The sequence below is a fragment of the Squalius cephalus genome (genome assembly GCF_949319135.1).
Source record: "Squalius cephalus genome assembly, chromosome: 9".
Lineage (NCBI taxonomy): Eukaryota > Metazoa > Chordata > Actinopteri > Cypriniformes > Leuciscidae > Squalius > Squalius cephalus.
The window spans coordinates 45,024,139-45,041,522 of record NC_137130.1 but is presented as its reverse complement, the minus strand read 5'-3'; the positions used below and the strand labels follow the sequence as shown (position 1 = coordinate 45,041,522).

Sequence of the window (17,384 nt, the reverse complement as noted above, 5' to 3'; positions counted from 1 at the left end):
TGTATGAAGAAATGAAGGTACTGGAGAGATTCTGTATGAAGAAATGAAGGAACTGGAGAGATTCTGTATGAAGAAATGAAGGAACTGGAGAGATTCTGTATGAAGAAATTAAGGATCTGGAGAGATTCTGAATGAAGGAAAGAAGGATCTGGAGAGATTCTGTATGAAGAAATGAAGGTACTGGAGAGATTCTGTATGAAGAAATGAAGGAACTGGAGAGATTCTGTATGAAGAAATGAAGGAACTGGAGAGATTCTGTATGAAGAAATGAAGGAACTGGAGAGATTCTGTATGAAGAAATTAAGGATCTGGAGAGATTCTGAATGAAGGAAAGAAGGATCTGGAGAGATTCTGTATGAAGAAATGAAGGTACTGGAGAGATTCTGTATGAAGAAATGAAGGAACTGGAGAGATTCTGAATGAAGGAAAGAAGGATTTGGAGAGATTCTGTATGAAGAAATGAAGGAACTGGAGAGATTCTGTATGAAGAAATTAAGGATCTGGAGAGATTCTGAATGAAGGAAAGAAGGATCTGGAGAGATTCTGTATGAAGAAATGAAGGTACTGGAGAGATTCTGTATGAAGAAATGAAGGAACTGGAGAGATTCTGTATGAAGAAATGAAGGAACTGGAGAGATTCTGTATGAAGAAATGAAGGATCTGGAGAGATTCTGAATGAAGGAAAGAAGGATCTGGAGAGATTCTGTATGAAGAAATGAAGGTACTGGAGAGATTCTGTATGAAGAAATGAAGGATCTGGAGAGATTCTGAATGAACTGGAGAGATTCTGTATGAAGGAAAGAAGGATCTGGAGAAATTCTGTATGAAGAAATGAAGGATCTGGAGAGATTCTGAATGAACTGGAGAGATTCTGTATGAAGGAAAGAAGGATCTGGAGAAATTCTGTATGAAGAAATGAAGGATCTGGAGAGATTCTGAATGAATTGGAGAGATTCTGTATGAAGGAAAGAAGGATCTGGAGAGATTCTGTATGAAGAAATGAAGGTACTGGAGAGATTCTGTATGAAGGAAAGAAGGATTTGGAGAGATTCTGTATGAAGAAATGAAGGAACTGGAGAGATTCTGTATGAAGAAATGAAGGTACTAGAGAGATTCTGTATGAAGAAATGAAGGAACTGGAGAGATTCTGTATGAAGAAATGAAGGTACTGGAGAGATTCTGTATGAAGAAATGAAGGAACTGGAGAGATTCTGTATGAAGAAATGAAGGATCTGGAGAGATTCTGAATGAACTGGAGAAATTCTGTATGAAGGAAAGAAGGATCTGGAGAGATTCTGTATGAAGGAAAGAAGGATCTGGAGAAATTTTGTATGAAGGAATGGAGGATCTGGAGAAATTCTGTATGAAGGAAAGAAGGATCTGGAGAGATTCTGTATGAAGGAAAGAAGGATCTGGAGAAATTTTGTATGAAGGAATGGAGGAACTGGAGAGATTCTGTATGAAGGAAAGAAGGATCTGGAGAGATTCTGTATGAAGGAAAGAAGGATCTGGAGAGATTCTGTATGAAGAAATGAAGGAACTGGAGAAATTCTGTATGAAGGAAAGAAGGATCTGGAGAGATTCTGTATGAAGGAAAGAAAGATCTGGAGAAATTTTGTATGAAGGAATGGAGGATCTGGAGAAATTCTGTATGAAGGAAAGAAGGATCTGGAGAGATTCTGTATGAAGGAAAGAAGGATCTGGAGAAATTTTGTATGAAGGAATGGAGGAACTGGAGAGATTCTGTATGAAGGAAAGAAGGATCTGGAGAGATTCTGTATGAAGGAAAGAAGGATCTGGAGAGATTCTGTATGAAGGAAAGAAGGATCTGGAGAAATTTTGTATGAAGGAATGGAGGAACTGGAGAGATTCTGTATGAAGGAAAGAAGGATCTGGAGAGATTCTGTATGAAGGAAAGAAGGATCTGGAGAGATTCTGTATGAAGGAAAGAAGGATCTGGAGAGATTCTGTATGAAGGAATGAAGGATCTGGAGAGATTCTGTATGAAGGAATGAAGGATCTGGAGAGATTCTGTATGAAGGAAAGAAGGATATGGAGAGATTCTGTATGAAGGAATGAAGGATCTGGAGAGATTCTGTATGAAGGAATGAAGGATCTGGAGAGATTCTGTATGAAGGAATGAAGGATCTGGAGAGATTCTGTATGAAGGAAAGAAGGATATGGAGAGATTCTGTATGAAGGAATGAAGGATCTGGAGAGATTCTGTATGAAGGAATGAAGGATCTGGAGAGATTCTGTATGAAGAAATGAAGGTACTGGAGAGATTCTGTATGAAGGAAAGAAGGATATGGAGAGATTCTGTATGAAGGAAAGAAGGATATGGAGAGATTCTGTATGAAGGAAAGAAGGATCTGGAGAGATTCTGTATGAAGAAATGAAGGATATGGAGAGATTCTGTATGAAGGAAAGAAGGATCTGGAGAGATTCTGTATGAAGAAATGAAGGATCTGGAGAGATTCTGAATGAACTGGAGAGATTCTGTATGAAGGAAAGAAGGATCTGGAGAGATTCTGTATGAAGAAATGAAGGTACTGGAGAGATTCTGTATGAAGAAATGAAGGTACTGGAGAGATTCTGTATGAAGGAAAGAAGGATTTGGAGAGATTCTGTATGAAGAAATGAAGGAACTGGAGAGATTCTGTATGAAGAAATGAAGGATCTGGAGAGATTCTGAATGAAGGAAAGAAGGATCTGGAGCGATTCTGTATGAAGAAATGAAGGTACTGGAGAGATTCTGTATGAAGAAATGAAGGAACTGCAGAGATTCTGTATGAAGAAATGAAGGTACTGGAGAGATTCTGTATGAAGAAATGAAGGAACTGGAGAGATTCTGTATGAAGAAATGAAGGATCTGGAGAGATTCTGAATGAACTGGAGAGATTCTGTATGAAGGAAAGAAGGATCTGGAGAGATTCTGTATGAAGGAAAGAAGGATCTGGAGAAATTCTGTATGAAGAAATGAAGGATCTGGAGAGATTCTGAATGAACTGGAGAGATTCTGTATGAAGGAAAGAAGGATCTGGAGAGATTCTGTATGAAGAAATGAAGGAACTGGAGAGATTTTGTATGAAGAAATGAAGGTACTGGAGAGATTCTGTATGAAGAAATGAAGGAACTGGAGAGATTCTGTATGAAGAAATGAAGGAACTGGAGAGATTCTGTATGAAGAAATGAAGGATCTGGAGAGATTCTGAATGAACTGGAGAGATTCTGTATGAAGGAAAGAAGGATCTGGAGAGATTCTGTATGAAGGAAAGAAGGATCTGGAGAGATTCTGTATGAAGGAAAGAAGGATCTGGAGAAATTTTGTATGAAGGAAAGAAGGATCTGGAGAGATTCTGTATGAAGAAATGAAGGTACTGGAGAGATTCTGTATGAAGGAAAGAAGGATATGGAGAAATTCTGTATGAAGGAAAGAAGGATATGGAGAGATTCTGTATGAAGGAAAGAAGGATCTGGAGAGATTCTGTATGAAGAAATGAAGGATATGGAGAGATTCTGTATGAAGGAAAGAAGGATCTGGAGAGATTCTGTATGAAGAAATGAAGGATCTGGAGAGATTCTGTATGAAGAAATGAAGGTACTGGAGAGATTCTGTATGAAGAAATGAAGGTACTGGAGAGATTCTGTATGAAGGAAAGAAGAATTTGGAGAGATTCTGTATGAAGAAATGAAGGAACTGGAGAGATTCTGTATGAAGAAATGAAGGATCTGGAGAGATTCTGTATGAAGGAAAGAATGATATGGAGAGATTCTGTATGAAGAAATGAAAGTAGTATATATGAGGGGGCTTGTGTCAAAATGATTAATGACTTTGACCTTTGACCTTTGTGACAGGTTGAACTTCCTGTGACCTTTTATGATTGATGGGTTGAACTTCCCAAATGGGATTATGGGATTAACCTATTGACCTCTCCCACGCATCGATCATGTTGTATGACAGTTAGTATTGCCCTATTTGAATAGAACATATGTTTTTGCCGGATAAGTTTAATCCGTTTTAAACCTAGTTAGTCCTAAATCATAGTTTTGAAGGATAGTTTTGACGGAAGGAAATAAAACAGATGTTGTTTTGCCGGTGTCATGTTATATGGATGTGTGTGTGTGTGTGACAGACAACAAGCTTTGTGTCATATGTGTGTGTGTAAAGAAGGGTTATATGGTGTCATGTTGTACGGATGTATGTGTGTGTTATATAGGACATGTGTCACAGATGCCTTCGGCATCCCCGTCCCACCTTTGCATTCCAGAGCATCGGGCACTGACATCTGAACATGTGCTGTTCGGTCACTGTGAAACTGTGAAGCGTATGCCACACAAAAACTTCACATCCTTTTTAAAGTAAAATATAAATTGTAGCCAATTATTTTAGATGAATAAAATAATATAAAATAAAAAAGCCTACTAAAACCAATTGTTTTAGTTTTAGAAAAAAAATTTACATAAACATTCCATCCTTTATATAATATACATAATCTAAAGCAATTTAACTAAGGTTGAAAAAAATATTCTGTTCTTTTTAAAAGTATATAATGAAATGCTTACACAATATATCTTACTAAAAAGTATATAATAGAATGCTTACACAATATATGTTTGTATACATGTTTGTAAGTCGGACGGTCTCTGACTTCAGTGATCAAGATATCAGGGGCTGAAATTATAATCCTAAAAGTTTAAAAATGTTTTAAAGTTGTAATAATGCTTTTAAAATCAATGAATTATTAAAAGTGGTAAAACAAAAACACTCCTTTCCTGTATGAGCTCACCAGAGCACTCAGAATGGTGCACGCGTGTGTCTGTGTCCGCGCCCCCTCTCCGTCTGAGCTCTGACCCCTCCTTTGCATACCAATCTCACACTAACAAAAGTTGGAAAACATACCTTTAAAAGTGTATAATATAAAATAAAATAATTTTACTAAGGTTGAAAAAATATTCTGTTCTTTTTAAAATAAAAAGCTTACTAAAACCAATTGTTTTAGTTTTAGAAAAAAATTACATAAAACATTATATCCTTTATATTCTATCATTTATATAATATAAATGATATAATCTAAAACAATTAAACTAAGGTTGAAAAACATTCTATCCTTTAAAAGTATATAATGAAATGCTTATACAATATATCTTACATGTAAAAATCATCTTACCTTATTTTAGAAAGTTGAAGTATGTCCTACCATGGATGTCCACAAAAATGCAATGTATGAATGGGTTCAAAATTGTTTTACACAACTGAATTCATCTAGTCATTCCTGAATGTCTCTCAAAGCACCGTCTCAAAACATAGGGAGCACGCCTCTAATGTATGTGCGTCAAAAGTAAAACACACGTGTCTGTGTGTGTGTGTGTGTGTGTGTGTGTGTGTGTGTGTGTGTGTGTGCTCTGACATATGAAACAGGACCCCACTCCACATTCCTGAGCCCAGTGAAAGTGTAAAGCCAGTAAAGTATATCTCATTTAAAGTGAGAATAATGTTTTATATTTCACAAATAACATAATATAAATATATTACAAAAATATACTGAAATGCTTGTAAAAAGAATAAAATTCATCTCACATGTTTAGAGAGTTACGACTTTTGAACTTATGTGTTCAAGAAGCTGTTGAGAGCTATAAATCACAGAGTGGTTCTCTCTCACACCAGCGTCTCTGACTCCTAGGGTTTATTCAGCGATCAGAATGAGACATTGTGTTAGGGCTAAATTTATTTCAAAGTTTAAATGATATCTTTATAACATGTTTTTAAATTAAATTCAATACATTATTAATAGTCTTAATAAAAAAGTCTCTCAAACAGAGGCCCTCGCTCGTGTCTGTCAGCAGGCCGACGGGGGCGCGCGTGTGTCTGTGTGTCTATGCTGCATTCTGACATCCCCTCCTTCCATTTCCAGAGGTAACAGTGACACTGTGAAGTCTATCTCACACTAACTAAAGTTAAAAAACATTCTGTTCTTTATAAGTATATAAAGAAATATCTGCTGAAACCAATTGTTTTAGATAAACAAAAGTAATAAAATCCATCTTACATAAAACATTATATTCTTTATATTCTATCCTTTTATATAATATAATAGGCTATAATACAAAATCACAGAGTGGTTCTCTCTCACACCAGCGTCTCAGAGGAGTGTATTCAGTGATGGGATGAGACATTGTGAGTGTTGTGTTAAAAGTTTAAATGACATCTTTTAAAAATAAAATTTAAATATATTATTAAAAGTCTTAATAAAAACAAATATTCTACAACGATGGTCTGTGGAAAAATTCGACTTGAACTTAAAGTATATATTTTTTTATCATGGGTATGTAAAATAATTTGAAGCGTCACAAGTCATCTCACGCCTGTGAAATGTTCAATAATTTCTTAAGTTGAATCTGTGAGAAAATGACAACAACATAGGTCTATCTTCAGAGAGAGCAACCATGAGAACATTTAGAGACTGGGAATCTTCCAGAAATAAGGTCCTTCCGATCAGCGCTGAGAAAGAAGTTACTTGACAATAATGATAGTTTCAGGATATCGGATGACAGATGAGCCTCTGTGCATCGTGTCAGAGCGTATGTCATGTTAGTCTGCTAACGCCTTTCCATACCAAATTCATTTCAAAGCATAACCTTACACGTTTACATTAGATATTTTAAAAGATTGATTAAATTATATCTTTAAAGTTTGAATACATACTCATCTTCTATTTATCTGTACTTATGTATGATATAAATTATTTTGCTTAACGGTGACCTAAAGTATAATTGTTATTAAACAATGTCTGTTCAAAAACTGTACTTGGTCGTCTTAAATCTCATTTATATGAAAAAGATTCAACCAGCATTTTTTGTCCATCTGGGGGTTTCAACTTTTATGGTGGGGGTTTCCATAGCTATCCCGTACACCTAAAAACGACCATCACAGAAAACTACATTTTCAAAATGTAAACAAAGTTTTAGCTAAATAAAAACACCTTACATTCCAGAGAGGCAAAGTAGTTCTTTATGCAATGATAAAAACGATCCAAAAAAGCAAATAGTTTAAGTTGTCATAAACATATCAGCCCCAGACCCTTCAGAGATAAACTCTGAGATAAAAAAATGAGTCTCGGGGGACAATGTCGCAGTAAATCTAGTCTGCGTTTCAGAGCATACTACATCCAGAGTTTATACTAATTTCATTTAAAAGCATAACCTTAAAAGTTTAAATCAAATCATATTTTCTATTTATCTTCTTAGAAGATTTATGTATTATTGTTACTAAGCAGCGTCTGTCCAAAAACTTTAGATTGTTACATACAACATGAAACATGTTGTCAAAGTTTGTCACAATGTTTTTAAGAAATCCTAGGACTTTACATTGCTCTTATTTAGACAAAGTTGTATCATTTGGAAAATCACCACACAATTTGAGAGATGCAATCTGTGATAAGTAAAAATCACACATCGTCTTAATTCAAAGTATAAGTATAAGATCGTATAAGATCATTTTTACTCGTATCTCCCGAACTAGGGTGAAACCCTTTACTGAGAATATACCACCGGCCATCTACTCAAAATATATGTAGAAGTTTCAAATGTTAGCATTTGTTGATGGTGGCCGTATGAACAGACTTTGGGGGGAGCTATAGCAGGAAGCATGCCCTTTGACCTCCTCGATTTTGGAGGCTTTTTTGTTAAAGATTTCTCCCATCTAGTGGTTCTCCCATCTACTCGTTTTTTCAACTTTGGTAAATGTGTCAAGAATCTATGACAACGTGTCTTCCAATAGCACATCATCGAGTTTAACTGTACATGTTCTACCGTTATGATGTAGTACTTGTTACATGTTCTACCGTACATGTTCTACCGTTCTATATAGTGATTTACACACAACCAAGCTTGTCATTTAGACCGTACCTTTGACTTACCCGTCGAGAAGAAAGTAGGTGTCTACTGCGTCCCTCTTTCCACCTGGGAAAAGCTATCCCGATATTTATTTACATACCGATAAATAAAATTTGAATTTAATTAAAACTTCTCCTGTGGCTCGGCATAACTATGATCCTGCATTATATTGTACCGTGCAGTGCAGCCTTTCAAATGTGCCGCGGGAAATATCAACGTCTCCCATATGGTCTAGCGGTTAGGATTCCTGGTTTTCATCCAGGCTGCCCGGGTTCGACTCCCGGTATGGGAAGACAATTTTTTACATTGCCAACAAAATTCAAGTTATTCAAGTTCATCAATGATCATTTTTAGTTATTCACAGTCTTAGGGGCCTACACGAATTGCAGAAACAAGCAGTTTCTTGAAGATTCGGTACTGAATCATTTTCACAAATACAATTATATTGAATTCAGAAAATTTCACTATGGAATACTTTATCATAATTTCAATTTAGTACGTCATCATTTCAACTTTTCATCTCATTATCATGACGCATAGTCATAATTTAATTTTTTTATGTCAGAATTACAATTTTTGTCAATTACGCCTTTTTAATGTTTTAAAGTCATAATTTGGTTGTTGACTATAGTAGTGTTGCACCTGCATGTCCACTAACTCGCTTGTGAGAGTCAGAGTGTGTAAAGTAAACTCTCATTAGTGTTAGTAGAGTATTAGTGGAATGGTAGGGTTAGAATAAGTAATATTAGAATAAAATATCTGTTGGGGAGCACTATATAGTAGTGTTGATGATGAAACCTGCTAGTGCTTTTTGTACCTCTCTGGTATTATAGTGTTTCAAGATGGCGGAACGACACGGAAGCCTCCTTGGACTTACCCGCCCCATGTAAATAAAAGATAAGAAATGATCTTTCTTAAAATCAGATCATTGGCACAGATCATTTTACACCCATGAGGACATATTTATGAATAAAGACAATGATTTTAGCTAATAAAATACCATTTTTTCAATCTACACATGAGAGACCTTCAGAACTCAGAACTTCAGGGGTCAACGGTTTAGGCCCGTTGGTTTAGGTATTTGTAAAAATCAAATACTGTATGACACTTTTCAAAGTTAGAATAACCTGTTGTGTTCTGACACAAGGCCATTAACCGGTTCTTTTTTTGTTTTATAAATGTACTTTGCTTATTTCTAAATATCAACCTGATAAATATGAATACACGATTAAACAAGATAATTTTTAAGAAAAAAACATTTTTAAGAAAAATACAACTAAACCATGATAATGTTTAGTTTAGGTGTTGATGATTTTTTGACAGTCCTACATAAATGTTTCAGGCATAGTGCAACCAGTTTTCTCTAACATCTCACTCACAACGCAAAACGTTGTAAATAAACATTTTCAAACTGTAATTTTATTTTATTAATATTATGGTGATTTAAAGTTTTTGTTATTAACTAATACCTACTAACACTTTAACACACAAAATGAAAGAGATCTCAGATCACAATCTACAGTTAGATATTCTCCTATGTATGTAAGTAGTTGTGCTTAAATCTGTGGGTGTATTTTGTCACACCGTAGTGATGCAAAGTTCCACACTCTATGGACTAACTTATCAGACACTCACCACACTGATGTTAACATCACCATATATTGTCTTTTCTACCATGATTGGAGCAACTATTGTCCCACCATTCTTCTGGTCAATTGTGAAGGTAAGCTGATTAGGGATCTGAATTAATAGCCGTCCGAATGATGTAGAATTATTATTATTATTAGTATTATTATGCTGTCGTTGTAGATGGTTGTTAGGCTGTTGGTTTGTCATGTTTCCAGAATGTGTTTGAATGCTCAGCGTCTGAACGTCACCATCTGTTAAAAAAAAAAATTTTAAGAAAATTGAAGATTGAGAAACATATTCACTACTAACAAAGTAAAATTATAAATCTTTTCCTACGTTTGATATTCTTTTTTCTGATTTTTTTCACTATGGACTTGATCCTTTTTAATGCTGTTTTCTCTCCATATTTATTCTGTAGTTCCTCTACTGTATCTTCCAACCTCCCTGTTGTTCTTCTCCAGCTGTGTTAACCAAAGACAAACAGTTAGAAGAATATAATGTATGTACAGCAAAAATAAAGTTAACATAAAATAAACACATTCATACACCAGTTCAAAGTCAATGAACAAGCTGATGCTGCAGTGTTAGAGTACATGATGGACGGTGAACAGACGCACACCAGGTTAAACCAGAGCTAAAACAGTAGTCTATGTTAGGACAATAGTATCTGATAATAGCTGATAACGGTCAAAGTGTGAGATAAGGTGCAAGTAGCTAAACTAAACATTTCATATTTGACAAATGTTTTGAGAAATGTTAAACAACTACAAAAAACTTGTTTCTAATTTCTTTTTTTCTAAATTGTGATTTAATGTGAGAGGAGAAGAAACACATAACATGTGTGCATGAATGAATGTGTACAATTTAATAAACGTATTTACCTAACATCCATAAAGTAAATTAAGGCTAAGTTCCTTTTTGTGGACAAAGTGAACTTTGGAACTCTTTTATCAAAAATATGTTGATAATGATAGTTTGGCATGCATGGGATTGGTTGTCCATAGTGAGAGAGAAATACTTTTATTATAGAAATGGCTATTTTTTATTCTATTCTTTAATCCACAAATAAAATAGGTTTTTATACCTGCTCAAGTACTTCTTGATGAGTTTCTTCTGTATTAAACAGCGAATCTTCTCAGTCAGATCGTCGCAAGATCTCAGGAATCCTCTCACACTGCTCGTGTTCACGCGTTCCATCGCTGCACTTGTGTGTATGACTCGAACGATTCAAACTTCCATAATGCGGGTTTAATTTACATAGTTATTTATGGCTTTCCTGATGACAACCCCAGTACATCCTACACAACAGGGTGGGTGGACCCCAGCCTGATAAATATTTCAGGACATTACACGCTCTACTCTAGCTCTACTAGCCTCGGACTGCTGCGCCACTGCAACAAAAGTTGAAAGTCCTGTTTGTCTGAACCTGACGCAAACTTCTGACCCTCAAACTTCTGCGCATTAACGCACGATTGTACCGCAAGGGAGATTCCAGGAACAAAAAGTTGGAAAAAAATTCGAAAAGCTGAAAAAAAATGGCGACGCAAAACCTAAAGGAGAGTGACTCCCCGTTGAGTTCTGGCGATACGGGGTACAATTATCCTCCGGCGTGTGAGTGTGCCACGGGCAAAGAGTGTCGTTTAAGAGCTATGCTGGACTCTATGTTTAAAGATTATTTTAGAGGCCAAATGGTTGGCTTGATGCACAGGATCATCGACGCTGCGTGTGATATGAAAAAAGATTGTGCGCAGGACACCAAACATGTGACAAATCTCAAAAATGAAATGGATGACGTAAGAGGCTTGACAAAGCCATGGCCTGATGTAACGCCCATGTTTTTTGACGGCAAAGAGCCGAACGGCGTAATCCTCAGAAAAGTTTTGGATGTGTTGCGTGAATGTAGTGACAAATTCGAAATCATTGAAATACTCGCTATATGGACATTTGTAACTGATCTCTGTGTGTCACTGGTGTCAAAAAATGCAAAAACTGACGTTGGTGAATTAGTTGAAAGTCTGGTCAACTATAGCCTGGAGCAAAACATGATAGCCTGCAGAGATTTTCTATTCTGGTTAGACCATCTGTAAATGTCTTTCACTCAAATTTCTTCAATATATGAAAGTATAATGTTGAAATAAAATTCTGGTAAAAAAATGTCTGAGCTCATAATATTTAGAATAATTCAATATTTCAATATTTGTTTTCTGCATTTTATGTGCATGCATGTGCAACCATTTACATTCCAGACACGCCCTGTGGTCCCATTTTTATGTCATTTTTATGAGAGTTTTCCGCCCCTGCGACATCCGTTTCAGGCCAAACGGAGGAGTTTACTTAAACATGGATATGTCTCACCAGCAACCTCCGGCTTGTCACAATCCTGGCATGCGTCGGGAACAGGAACGCCTTAACACCTTTCAGAATTGGACTCTTGCACCAGTAAGTCCGGCCGAGCTTGCCAAAGCTGGTTTCTACTACCTTGGCCAGGGCGACAGAGTGTCTTGTTTCAGTTGTGGAGGCCAGCTTAGCAACTGGGAACCGGGAGATTGTGCAGTATCAGAACACCAGAGGCATTACCCCAACTGCCGCTTCGTTCGAGGTGACCGTGCAGATAATGTACCTTTATCTAACCTTTTCAATGTATCGGCAATGCAACGGTGTGAAGAAAGGTCGCTCACATTTGTCTACTGGCCCTCAAGAATAACTGTTCGATCAGACCAATTGGCTAAGGCTGGTTTTTACTATGTTGGTCGTAATGATGACGTGAAGTGCTTTTCTTGCGATGGTGGACTCAGATGTTGGGAGTCTGGTGATGATCCATGGGTAGAACATGCCAAGTGGTTTCCAAGATGTGAATACCTGCTGCAAGAAAAGGGCCAAGAGTTTGTTCATCAGATTCAAGCAAGATTTCCAAGACTATTTGAGCGGCTATTGACTCATGGAGACACGAGAGAATTTGTTGATCCAGCTGTGGGTCCTGGAGAAGACCGTTCAGAAGATGCGGCGGTGGAGTCTGCTTTAGAGATGGAATTTGAGCGTGGCCTGACGGCCCAGACAAATGAAGTTGCATCACCGAGTCAAGATCTTTCAGACTTGTCTATGGAGGAACAGTTAAGAAGACTTCAAGAGGAGCGCACATGCAAAGTTTGCATGGATAAGGAAGTGAACATTGTCTTCATCCCCTGTGGTCACCTAGTTGTGTGCAAAGAATGTGCGCCTTCTCTGAGCAAGTGCCCCATATGTAGAGGCTTGGTCAAAGGCGCCGTCCGTACTTTCCTATCATAAAGTTTTCCTATCATTTGGATTTGCAAATTTACATTTAACTTGATGAATAAACACAAAGGACAAGTTTATTATTTTCACTCAATCCAGTAACAACAGTTTTTGGATTTACAAACATTTAGAAAGTAGTTAGGATTTATTTCATTTTTAAGTTCATTTTACCGACTATTGTTAAAGTTCATAGACCTTTACCGCATTTAATGTATTGAGTTAAAATTAAAACGTGATATCCATATCGCATCATTACCGAATTCAGGGGTGTTTAATAACTTCAATAGCACCGGCTGATTTAAGTTTTTCTTCAAACAATGAGACAAAAGTAATTTTGTTGTATGCACAGATTTTGAGGGTCGCTTATAGAAAGAGGCGTCCTTGTCTTTAAAAACATAGAACCAGAGATATAATTAAAATATTAAAATATACATTTTAGCGCTATTTAAAAACTAGGACGGTATAATATAATGTAAATGTCTCGCGTATCAAATCATGATACAAATCAAGATACAAATCATGCGAATACCGTCGTGTATGAACAAAGAGATATATAAAGAGATAAAGAGATAAAGAAAACGCCATACAAAACATTACAATCACACCCGACAATACGGTAAGTGTTACGCTGGTGAAGTTAAACCATTTCAAAACAGGGTGTTTCAGAAGAAATGCAAACAAAATCTTGTAAAGTCTTGTTTCAGAGTCGGTACGCTCCGGTGAAAACTATGTGAACTTTTGATGAGGCCGAGAACAATAGCGCTTTTATTTAACAATTATTTTCAATAATATTGAAAAACGGTTCAATAACAATGTTCAATATAAACAAGAATCCAATGTGTGAATCCTATGTTTCACATATAACCGATGATTGTTAGATAGTTAGATGATTTATCTAACGATTGAAATTGACGATATGTTAAAACATTTCGGCATTCTGCAGTATAGAAGATCATAAAAGACGGATGCCTAAAAGACGGATGCCTAAAAGACGGATGCCTAAAACTCTGATGTCAAAGTGTGGACGGAATAAAAAAATGAATCAATTTACATAAAAATACCACTTGTCAACCGTAATTCATTAGCTTAACCATTGTTTAGCTACGCACACACAAAATAAGTGTAATAGTTAGACGAGTTTAAAACGTAATAGGTAACAGAAAAACAGCCATACTCATCTTTCACGTCGATGTTTCGTAGGCATCGCAGAAAGATTTAGTCTTTTTTTTTGTCATATTTTTTGTTTTCTTTTTTTTATAAAACAAAAAAGAACCGGTTAAAGGCCTATCGTGTAGAAGGACCTATAGGATACATTCCTAACATGTTTGACCACACTCTATGTACTTTTTGCAAAGTGTACAAAAAGAAACAAGATGTCAATGACAGACATTCAAAACGGATCACTATAGTGGCTTTTCTGTATTTGTTTTAAATGGCTCATGATGATGAAGAATTAGAATTTACTTTTGTGGAATTTTACCTGCAGGTTTTACCAAAGTGTGGAACTTTGCATCGCTATGCTGTGTCAAGATACAGCCAAAGATTTAAGCACAACTACTTACATACATAGGAGAATATCTAACAATGTAGATTGTGAACTGAGATCTCTTTAATTTTGTGTGTTAAAGTGTTAGTAGGTATTAGTTAATAACAAAAACTTTAAATCACCATAATATTAATAAAATAAAATTACAGTTTGAAAATGTTTATTTACAACGTTGTGCGTCGTGAGTGAGATGTTAGAGAAATCTGGTTGCACTATGCCTGAAACATTTATGTAGGACTGTCAAAAAATCATCAACATCTAAACTAAACATTATCATGGTTTAGTTGTATTTTTCTTAAAAATGTTTTTTCTTAAAAATTATCTTGTTTAATCGTGTATTCATATTTATCAGGTTGATATTTAGAAATAAGCAAAGTACATTTATAAAACAAAAAAAGAACCGGTTAATGGCCTTGTGTCAGAACACAACAGGTTATTCTAACTTTGAAAAGTGTCATACAGTATTTGATTTTTACAAATACCTAAACCAACGGGCCTAAACCGTTGACCCCTGAAGTTATGAGTTCTGAAGGCCTAGATTCGCTCGGCTGAAAAAATGGTATTTTATTAGCTAAAATCATTGTCTGTATTCATAAAATAAGTCCTCATGGGTGTAAAATGATCTCTGCCAATGATCTGATTTTAAGAAAGATCATTTCTTATCTTTTATTTACATGGGGCGGGTAAGTCCAAGGAGGCTTCCGTGTTGTTCCGCCATCTTGAAACACTATAATACCAGAGAGGGACAAAAAGCACTAGCACGTTTCATCATCAACACTACTATAGTCAACAACCAAATTATGACTTAAAAACGTTTTAAGCATTACATTAACAAGGCGTCATTGACAAAAATTGTAATTCTGAATTAAAAAGTTGGAGAAGGCCTCTCATGCGCAGATTCGCTTGGTTGAAAAAAGGTATGTTGTTGAACTCTTTATTGCGATGCTCCCCAACAGATATTCTACTGACTATAAGTATCTCAACTATATCTCAACTTATTCTACCAGTCCACTAATACTCTACTAACACTAATGAGAGTTTAACTTTACACACTCTGACTCTCACAAGCGAGTTAGTGGACATGCAGGTGCAACACTACTATAGTCAACAACCAAATTATGACTTTAAAACATTAAAAAGGCGTAATTGACAAAAAGTCGAAATGATGACTTAAAAAGTTGAAATGATGACTATGCGTCATAATGATGACTTGAAAAGTTGAAATGATGACGTACTAAATTGAAATTATGATAAAGTATTCCATAGTGAAATTTTCTGAATTCAATATAATTGTATTTGTGAAAATGATTCAGTACCGAATCTTCAAGAAACTGCTTGTTTCTGCAGTTCGTGTAGGCCCCTAAGACTGTGAATAACTAAAAATGATCATTGATGAACTTGAATAACTTGAATTTTGTTGGCAATGTAAAAAATTGTCTTCCCATACCGGGAGTCGAACCCGGGCAGCCTGGATGAAAACCAGGAATCCTAACCGCTAGACCATATGGGAGACGTTGATATTTCCCGCGGCACATTTGAAAGACTGCACTGCACTGCACGGTACAATATAATGCAGGATCATAGTTATGCCGAGCCACAGGAGAAGTTTTAATTAAATTCAAATTTTATTTATCGGTATGTAAATAAATATCGGGATAGCTTTTCCCAGGTGGAAAGAGGGACGCAGTAGACACCTACTTTCTTCTCGACGGGTAAGTCAAAGGTACTATGGCTTGGTTGTGTAAATCACTATATAGAACGGTAGAACATGTACGGTAGAACATGTAACAAGTACTACATCATAACGGTAGAACATGTACAGTTAAACTCGATGATGTGCTATTGGAAGACATGTTGTCCTTTATTCACCTTTTTCTCACGTTTTCTCAATAAAATTAATAAAAGTATAGAATATAAAAGCATATTTCTAATAGGGGCACATTGTAACGCAGTCTTACAAAATGCCCCCGCCTGCACAACTGGGATTTAAACCCGGCTAGTGTCTTCTGCTAGTTAGCGAAGCATTAAATAACTATCTCAACTGTTAAATAACATCTTGGAGATTACAATAATATCAGATTTGTCTGATTTTAAATAAACACAAAAAATAGAGATGAAAAATTAACTTAAGTAAGAAATTTACTTTTGCTATGGTTTAATAAATGTCTATGGATATCTTCCAAAAAAAAAGAATTTTGGCGGAATTTTTTTCTATATAGTGTTGATATGGCAACTAGTAAATACACAAAGTTTTGTCATCCAAGCATGTGCGGAAGTATTTAAAACAAGCGTGTTACAACTAACTGTGCATTAGGTTGTGCCCCGCGCTCCCCTACATCATAACGGTAGAACATGTACAGTTAAACTCGATGATGTGCTATTGGAAGACATGTTGTCATAGATTCTTGACACATTTACCAAAGTTGAAAAAACGAGTAGATGGGAGAACCACTAGATGGGAGAAATCTTTAACAAAAAAGCCTCCAAAATCGAGGAGGTCAAAGGGCATGCTTCCTGCTATAGCTCCCACCAAAGTCTGTTCATACGGCCACCATCAACAAATGCTAACATCTGAAACTTCTACATATATTTTGAGTAGATGGCCGGTGGTATATTCTCAGTAAAGGGTTTCACCCTAGTTCGGGAGATACGAGTAAAAATGATCTTATACGATCTTATACTTATACTTTGAATTAAGACGATGTGTGATTTTTACTTATCACAGATTGCATCTCTCAAATTATGTGGTGATTTTCCAAATGATACAACTTTGTCTAAATAAGAGCAATGTAAAGTCCTAGGATTTCTTAAAAAAACATTGTGACAAACTTTGACAACATGTTTCATGTTGTATGTTGTATGTAACAATCTAAAGTTTTTGGACAGACGCTGCTTAGTAACAATAATACATAAATCTTCTAAGAAGATATGATTTTAAAGATTTGATTTAAACTTTTAAGGTTATGCTTTTAAATGAAATTAGTGTAAACTCTGGATGTAGTATGCTCTGAAACCCAGACTAGATTTACTGTGACATTGT

The 17,384-nt window shown here is 35.8% G+C and overlaps 1 protein-coding gene across 1 annotated transcript; it reads left to right on the top strand.

Moving 5' to 3' along the window:
• Positions 1 to 11,865: 11,865 nt before the first annotated feature.
• LOC307163973 (putative inhibitor of apoptosis) lies at positions 11,866 to 12,810 on the top strand (the record flags this gene model as incomplete). The annotated part of the gene is made up of 1 exon (XM_079880320.1): positions 11,866 to 12,810. The coding sequence occupies one exon, from the start codon at positions 11,866 to 11,868 to the stop codon at positions 12,808 to 12,810; it is 945 nt and encodes a 314-aa protein (XP_079736446.1).
• Positions 12,811 to 17,384: the final 4,574 nt, after the last annotated feature.